The 9,024-nt window shown below is 33.6% G+C and overlaps 1 protein-coding gene across 2 annotated transcripts; it reads right to left on the bottom strand.

Moving 5' to 3' along the window:
- Positions 1-1,560: 1,560 nt before the first annotated feature.
- Positions 1,561-6,203, bottom strand: LOC106437486 (alpha/beta hydrolase domain-containing protein 17B). 2 transcript variants are annotated; one of them, XM_013878378.3, is made up of 6 exons: positions 5,710-6,203; positions 3,874-4,220; positions 3,099-3,135; positions 2,636-2,872; positions 2,387-2,434; positions 1,561-2,310 (listed from the first exon to the last, which is right to left on the bottom strand). In XM_013878378.3, the coding sequence occupies exons 2-6, from the start codon at positions 4,194-4,196 to the stop codon at positions 1,720-1,722; spliced, it is 1,236 nt and encodes a 411-aa protein (XP_013733832.2). In that variant the 5' UTR covers positions 4,197-4,220; positions 5,710-6,203; the 3' UTR covers positions 1,561-1,719. The 2 variants fall into 2 exon arrangements, with proteins under 2 accessions (XP_013733832.2, XP_013733833.2); XM_013878379.2 differs by lacking the exon at positions 5,710-6,203 and having other exon boundaries at positions 3,104-3,135; positions 3,874-3,952.
- Between the last annotated feature and the right edge of the window lie 2,821 nt (positions 6,204-9,024).

Consider the following 9,024-nt stretch of genomic DNA (forward strand, 5'->3'; position numbering starts at 1 on the left):
ATTCACGACGACCGTTTTTTCAACGTTTACAGTCATCGACTTTTTCATTTGGGATCCGTCGGGAATTACCCATCACAACCTTTTTGGAAATTTCTCGTCGAGAATTCACTGGAAAAAAATTCCATTAGAAATTCGTCAGGAATATTTAAAAATCTACAAAAAAACTAGTAAATTTCAAAACATTTTTAATGTTATCATTTATTTAAAATAATAAAATTAAAAAATACCAAAAAATGTATACAATTTATATAAAAAAAAATTAATAATAAAAATAAATAATTTTAAATATCCAATAAACAGAAATTATATATAAATTCCTAATCTAACAACCTATTCTAACAGATCCTAATTTAACATATCCTAAACTAACAAAATTTTGAAACAAATATTTGCCAAGTTTGTAAAAAAAACAAAACAATGACGTTTCGTAAAACGTTTTTTATAATAAAATATTCATAAAATGTGAAATCTATTTTTTATTGAAAAACGTTTATAAATTTGTAAGAATATAAATTCGTCTTAAAAATGTTCTTAGTCACATAAATGTTTTAAAATAGAAAACATGTTTTTAGTATTTCACACACACAATCAGTAATCCTAAAACTAACATCCAAATCCTAAAAATAACATTCAATCCTAAAACTAACATCCAAATCCCTAAATCTATCATCTAAATCCCTAAAACTAAAAGTTAAATCCCTATAATCAACAACCTAATATAAAACTAATTTAACAATCTAATCTAAATAAAAACTTACCTGATAGAAGGATAGGGAAGAAAGAGAGGTAATTTTGAGTGTGTTATTGAAGAGGGAAGTTGTGGCAGACTAAATTTTCTGATGCGAAAATAATTCCATGGGTTGCTTGTAAGCGATTAGAGTATCCATAAAGGAAGGGAGAAAAAATATGAGATCTTGAGATATTTAATGATTTTTTGTTAGCAAGATAAGCATGGCGGATCCTTTAAAACCCAAATCCCTTATTTTCAAGACTCTTGAAGGCTCGTAATTGAAATAACGCATGTCTTAGAAGCGACACCAAAATAGGACCAGTCTTATGGTTGGTCATTAATCTTAGCATGGTTAGATCGCTCCTAAAGAAGAATACACTTCATTTCCAATCAATCTGTATGAGGATCATTGGTTACCAGCCACACCACCACCAATGAACAAGATTTCATAACAAGAGAACATATGTTTTTCTTGCCTTATTCAAAGGACATTATTATGAAAACGGGAGATTCTCTGATAGTTAAAGATGCATTGAAGGCGGAGCAAGCCAAAACCCAGAAAGTGCTCGTGCTAGGACTTTGATAAGTTAGTTTGTGCATTGTGCTATCTCAGCTGCTCAATCTGTATTTGTATTGAATCTATCACCTGCTTTTGAATGTGTTTTGCCTGCAAGTTTTGGCCAATGATAGAACAGGTATTTTTATATCTTTGTCCATTTCAAAACAGAGGACGTTATAGTTTATGTGTTGTGCTAAATCATGAATAACTTAACATGTTACAGAAGACACTGTTATCTTCAAGAATGACTAACATGATATTGGATTTGTACTAAGATTCAAGATTTCATTTTATCAACTTTTTCCTCATGAAATATTTTGTTTCTCAATATGATAATAGAACTTTTCTCCTGAAAACTCAGTCTCTTCCCATGAATGTGTTGTACCGAATCTTTGAACAGAATCTATACAAAAATATCGAAATACCAATATTACCCTTCACTCTTGGCCACCGTAGTATCTCCTCCTCTCGTCTTCAACTCCTTCCTCTTCCTTCCGCCGCAACAACAGAGCCAGCTAAAACAACCGGCACAGCAACAACTCCGACAACACTCGGACTCGGAGCACTTTAGACATTTCCAACAAGAGCATTTCGGACACGTAGGCTTCCCAAAGCAGTTGCAGCATTTGAACTTGGGACAGCAACAACCAACACAGCTCGGTTTCTTACAGCAAGAGAAACATCCTTTCAAAGACGGACACTCACACTTGCAACAACCGCATTCACCGCAATCGCAACTAGGTTTGGGACACGAAGGGCATTTTGGTCTGCATAGTTTGAAACTACAGCATCCTTTGGATTCATCTCGCCGACGGATCTCTTGCCAAATCTTCTTGAGACGAGACTTAGTGGTTGTATTCTCCATGTCTTGCATAAACCGATAGAGATGTCTAATGTAGTCAGGATAGATCTCGAGGTTGCAATGTCCACCACCTTTGATCCAAAGCGGTTCGTATGGTTCTTTCGCCATTTTCCATAGCCTGTTTCCGTGCAGCCAGTTTACAACATCATCCTCTGTTCCCTGCGTAACGTTAAATAGTAATAAGATCAATAACGTTTCACCTTCTTGATATAAACAAGAGACAGAATCTGCTTACGTGTATGACAAGAACCGGGCATTTGACCTTCTTGATCTTGTTTACGTTCTGCCATTAAACAAGAATAATCAGTAAAAGGATAATACTAGAACCACCCAACACCGTAGCTTCCAAATTAGCCATCGCCACTTCTACACCGGCTAGATTCCAAGTTAGCCACTAACATAGGTTATCTAAACTCAATCTACATGACATATGCTAAATGTGGTTCATGTAACAATATCAGATTAAAGCGAAAGGGATATTTACCGAATAAATATCACAACAAAACTTGAACTTGACATGACATAGAACACGAAGACCAGAGAGAATGCCGCTATGAAGAACCACACCTCTAAGCCGAGGAAGCTTAGAGGCAAGGTGCAGCGTCGGTCCACTACCAACGGATTGACCATACAAAATCAGATCCTCTTGTCCAACACCATATTCGGTCTGCAAACACTCGTAAACCGCCTCTATATCCGCATATGTATCATACTCACTCGGCTGTAAGCACAATTTGTATAAACCACAATTAGTCACAAAATGTGTAATCAAAATATTCAAATATACGCTTGATCAACCATTCCATTAAAGATAAAGAAACATTCTGAGGCTCTAGGAGATTGATGCAGAACATCCCAACAACCTAAGAAGCTAACTACATTAACATTTATGTTCTTGGGCTTAAAATTATTCAAAAAAATAATAATAAAGAGACGCATTTACATACCTTACCGGTAGAGGCTCCGTAGCCCGAATAATCATACCTGAAAATCATAACAAAAATAAATGAAAAACTCTGAGGAACGAAACTATAAATGAACCATCATAAATTGACCCTTATTGACTTACTCGGATAAAAAGTTTTTTTTTTTGGTAAAATGTTAAGTTACTCGAATAAAAAGTTACACCGTATAGTATACTATTTACCGACCCATCTTCCGATTTGAATCAAACGTTCTAAAAGAGTGACTACAAACTGATGGTGGTAGGTGAGAAACTCTAAATTAAATTTCTGGGGTAAACAAAAGGTCATAATCAAAGAAAAAAACGCCAAAAGAAAACACTAAACATTTTACAAAAATTGAGAAAAATATACTCTAAAGAAAATTTGTCGGAAACATCACCAAATCTGAGCTTTTTAAGCAACGAGACAACAACCCATTTCCCAAAAGCGTGAGCTTTCTCAAGAGATGTAACGACCACACAAAATCTTATTGAAGGAGTAAACAAATTGTGAAGCTTTAACCAAAAAAAAAGTAGAAACTTGTACCAAATAATTTTTTTAAATCAAAAGACAAAATTAAGAAAAAAGTATAATTAGTTTAATTATACTTAAACTGATATTAAAAAAACTGTCTACATACACAGAACTTGTAAGCCTTAAATATATAAACAATTCAAAAAAAAAACTTAGTAAGCCATTAGTAGTAAGATATTAGATAAACACAGAAACGACAACGTATTATGAAGAGTATGAACATCTGAGAGAAAGACAGACAGACCCCATGAGATTAACTCGGAGATTGACTTTGAGTTGAACGAAGAGATCAACGAGTTGTCCCAAATCTGCAGCATTTCCATGTGAATAGAGAAGTGTGAGCCTCGCGTTTGGGTTTCTCAGGTAGAAAGCTGCGACTTTGTTTCCGCGTCTCGTCTTCACCACTCTAACGTCGATGGATGAGTCTCCGGCGGCGGGAAAAGTGGAGGAGGAGGAAGCGGAGACGGCGGAGAGTTTACCATCGGGGTTTTTGGTAAGGTGGTAGGTGGGAGGAGAAGGAGGGAAAAAGGCAAACTTGGCGGCGAGGTGAGAGAACATGCACCCCATTTATTCGCGGCGGAGAATACAAAGCTGTGTGCATATCAGTCCACCGTTAGAGAGAGAAACATGTGAGGAGAGAGATGGAAACACGGAGTGCAGAGACTGAAATAAAAAGACTACAAGAGGGAGATGAAGGAGAAGTAAGAGGGAGAAAGAGAGGAATGCTCTGAACATGAAAGAGAACAGCGGAAGAGGGAGAGATGTGTGTGAGAGAGCGTGTGAGAGTGAACGTGCGTTTCCTAGGTAATTGGTTAGTGCTCTGTCTTACTGTTTCTTCTTCATTTCTGTTTTTACTATTTGTTTCACTATTTATTAATTCACGATATATATTTTCTCAATATAATTTTTCTATATGGTTTAATTTTTTATTACCATTTGCTAACTGTAAAATTTATGGATTTTTTAGCAAAAAGTGGCAATGGACTTCACTTTATTGCTTTGCCGGCTTCCGCAAGCATTCTTTTGTGGTTTGCCAATCTGTTTTTATTTTAGTAACACTGTTTAAACTAATTTTCTTGAAAACTTTCTTTTAAATTAATTTTAGGGAAAATTTTATAAAAATACTTCATTTAAATTTAGTTAAACTTTTTAGTACTCGAATATTTTTGCTACCAGTTTAATACATCAACTAATAATTTTTCATTTAATACATAAACTTTTAGAAGTGTGCACATTTTAATACCCAAATTTTGTTTATTTTAATTAAATTACTAATAAATTTCAAACAAAATTTAAAATTCTCTAAAATTTACAAAAAAAATTCAGGAAATTATAGTTTTTTTTTATTTTGAGAAATAAAGTAACTAAAGTGTGTATAACCTTATATTTTGCAATAAAATTTATAAGTTTTAAATATTGAATTTATTTTGTTTCTGAAATATAAAAAAAAATTATTTTTTCCTTAACAATTAATTTTTTAAAAATTTTAAAAATTTCTCCCTAATTTATTTACCTTCTTTCCTGAATCTTAAAATAAAATTAAAACTTTTTAAATATGTTTTCTTAAATTTGGAGATTTTTTAAATTTCATTTGAAACTTATTAATACTTTTAACAAAATAAACAAAGTTTGGATATTAAAAAGGCACAATTTTAGAAGTTTAAGTATTAAAATGTACAAAATAATTAGTTGGGGTATTAAATTGAGTAGGAAAAAAATTAGGTATTAAAAAGTTTAATATTGACAAAAAAAAAATGTTTCATAAAATTTAGTTGGAATTTTACTCTTTTCTTCTAAGTAACTATGCTATTCTGAGAATCAGACTCAAATGACCAGTAATAGCGCCAGAAAAAAAAATTTGTGTAAAAATTATATGTGATTGATATCTCATGATTTTAATAGTTTTTAACATATATTTATTATTCATATTAGTGTTTTGAGTTGCATTTAGGTGTCTACATTACATATATTTGTCCATTTATGTGCATTAGGGTCTAAAGTGCACACTTGAGAAGTTTGGGGCGAATGCGTGAATAATCAAGACTCTGAGGACCTGTTTTGCAAATAAGCAAGAACTCACCATTGGAGCTCACGAGCTTTCTCCTCCAAGCCGATCCGGAGCTTAACGACACGGCAAGCTTCGACCCGACGACGGCTAAGGCTGGGCTGACGATGACGTGTGGTTTCAGACCGTCACGGAGGAGAACTCGACGAGGAAGACAGAGACGAGACTGAAGACTCACACCAATGGAGGTTTCGGGGAAGAAGGCCATGACCGGATTGGAAGCTACGACGGCGAAGCTTGAGGCCACGGTGAAGACCGAGCACGACGGAGGACCAGAACACGGATGGAGACTTGGAAGGTGGTTCACGGTGGCTTGGAGATTGATTGTGGTGGATTGCGACGAAGAGGAAGGCCGCGGGTGGCCATAGCAGAGTAAGAGAGGTCGCGTTTTCACTGCAGAGACTCGGAAAATGAACAAAGAATACCGCGGGTTCACGACGCAGCCTGGACAAGAATACCGCAGGTTCACGACGCGGCCTTGTCCAGGCCGCGGAAATGAGGCAGGGAGCTTGGAGATTCTGGCCGCGGAGGTGAGCAGTCCGCGGTTCAGTCGAGCTGGAGGAGACAAGCCGAGATTTTTGATTTAATTCCGGTTTAGTCCAGTTTAATCCTGGTTTGTGGGATTAAACCGGTTCGAGTTTTGCCTTCCTATAAATATATTTAGACCTAGAAACTTTATTTTTATCTCATTTTCTCTCGAGACTTTGTCTAAACTTGTAAAAGCTTGAATCTTTTGATAATCTAAGGAAGTACTTCATCTTATATTTGTGTTTCTCTTGCTCATTAACATGATTAGCCTTGATCCTTACATGGGTTTAAGGTTTCTCATGGAGATTAGTGAGTAGTGACCTTGTGATTCATGGGTTAGATAGATTAGGGTGATTAAGTGGATATTTAGGATGTTTATTGCTTGATTAGCAATGTTTTATGCTTGCTAAGTGTTCTTAATTCTAGATTAGACTTGATCACTCTCATCTAGACCTTAAGCTATTTTACGTCCGAAAGGTGTTTGTTAAAATGTTTGAATGAACTTAGCATTGTCTTTTACATATTTGGCTAACAGGAGTTGATGTCCGAGATGTTTAAGTGGTTAGTAGATTTGTGATTTATGCATGCTTGAATGTGTTAGCCAACGGGAGTTGATATTTGATGCATGACTAGCATAGGGATTATTATCATGGGAGTGGATTAATCTATTTTGAATGAGATCTAGACCTATAGACTTGTTGATTGTTTTGTTTGAACATCCTAGATTGAACCTTGATCACCTTATATCAATTATCTTTGCCCATGGATCCATCCTTAGCATTTGATTGAATTCTTGCACTTATTTCTTGATTGGATTTGAGATCAACTTGTTTATATTTCTAGGATATTAGCTTGTTACAAATCATTCATCTTCTTGTTTGCTTAGATTAAGGAAGTTTGTGTATTCTTGGTGTTATAGATCACTAGTTCCTTGTGGATTCGATCCTAAAATACTACAATGACATACCATTCGATTGTGATATTATTGGCACATTAGGTTAATTGATGTGTGCTTAAACGCTTAATCAGTGATTCTTCTTGTTATGTTAACAATATGTTGGGGAACTATATCATGAAAACAAGAAAGCAAAGTGAGCTTCTTTCATGTCTTAGCTTAGCTGACAGCTTTATGTTTCCATACTGAAAAATATACTATTCTTGTCATACTATAGAATAATAATAAAATTGCTATGTAATACAACTGGATAAAAGTAAACTAGGAAAATATACAAAAATTAACATATCAGTGGTGAACTAATCTAATTATATACAAAAATTAACATATATGTTATTTCTTTGCCACTTCAAACGAAACATCTCAAAATATAATCGTCGAAACAAAAAAATATTTTAAAATCACAAAATAAACTATTGAAGGTAATATATACAGTTGCAAATGTCTAAGAGAACTCTATGCGTCGAACCTTTTTCAACTTTAGTATGACATACACAATACAAATATGTTCACAAAATAATGTCTTTTTTTTCAACTCGCTTTCGTCCCCTTATTATTATTTTATGAGCATTATTATAAACCAACTTTAACCTCATGTGTTATTAACCAAATTGACATTTCTTACATGGCAATACCATAATCATTCTCATACTCAATAATTAAAAGTTATATTCATACTAGACTAATTACATATACTGCTATTGTTCATTAAATTGTAGCTTAACATAATATAATATATGCTTTCTAATTATTAGTAACGAAACCGGTTTAATTACTAGAGAACGAAACTAGTTATCTAATATCAAAAGTTTCTATACCAACCTTTCTATTTCAATATCGCCATACTCATTTGCGCCATAACTTTGTATATCAATCTCACATATATAAACTAATCTATATCAATATCAAAAGTTTAATCATTAGAGAACCAAACCGGTTATTTAAGTATATCATTGTGTTGAAAAATCTCGAATGAAAATGGCGATTTTCACAAAATTATCTTTTAATTATATGATACTATAATTATATAGCTATGGCCTATATGAATTAGCAGTCAGCCATATTCCACCTACAATTGTCCTACGCATGCCATCAAATTGTTTTGGAATACAGTATTAGTATGTTTCGTTATAATCTTTTTTTATTGTTTTTTGGAGTCAAAGTTTTTACAATATTGTTTCGTTATAATTTTTATTATTGATTATTGATCGATTGATTTTTGGAATCAATTCGCAATCTTTGTTTCCTTAAATTCCAAAACGTGAATAGAACGTTTAACTCAAGGCATAGCTAAAATTTTGGAATCAATTCATAATCTTTATTATGGATTTTTTAAACCCTCAAGTAATTTTCATCAATAGGGTCGTATAAGAAGAAAGTTAGATTATGGATCCAAATTTGATCTGCGTTGATTTATTGGCATTCGAGTGTTAAGGCAAGTTTTAGCTATGCATTGGAGCGCAAGTTATAGAATATTAATTAGTGAATATTTTATATAATTATGGCGATTTGTTTTCATCAGATTAACCCTAGACTCGTATCATTACGTATAACCCGTGCCTGCAAACCTTAATTACTGAAAACATGTATACGTTTTATATAGGTTTTGTGATTAAATTCCTTATTTCTATATCAAAATTGATATATAAATTTTATACAGATGTGATCGGACATGTTGTAGAAGTAAGCTATGTTGAAATGATTACAGTGAATGGAAAAGAAACCCCAAAGATTTCACTTGAACTACGTGATCTAGAATAAATTTCCTTCCACATCTTTTTGTCTTTAATTAGTGGTTATTTCTGATTTGTGTCCCCAAGCTTATTTAAAAATTACTAACGTCTGCG

This window comes from Brassica napus, chromosome C5, assembly GCF_020379485.1.
Source record: "Brassica napus cultivar Da-Ae chromosome C5, Da-Ae, whole genome shotgun sequence".
Classification (NCBI taxonomy): domain Eukaryota; kingdom Viridiplantae; phylum Streptophyta; class Magnoliopsida; order Brassicales; family Brassicaceae; genus Brassica; species Brassica napus.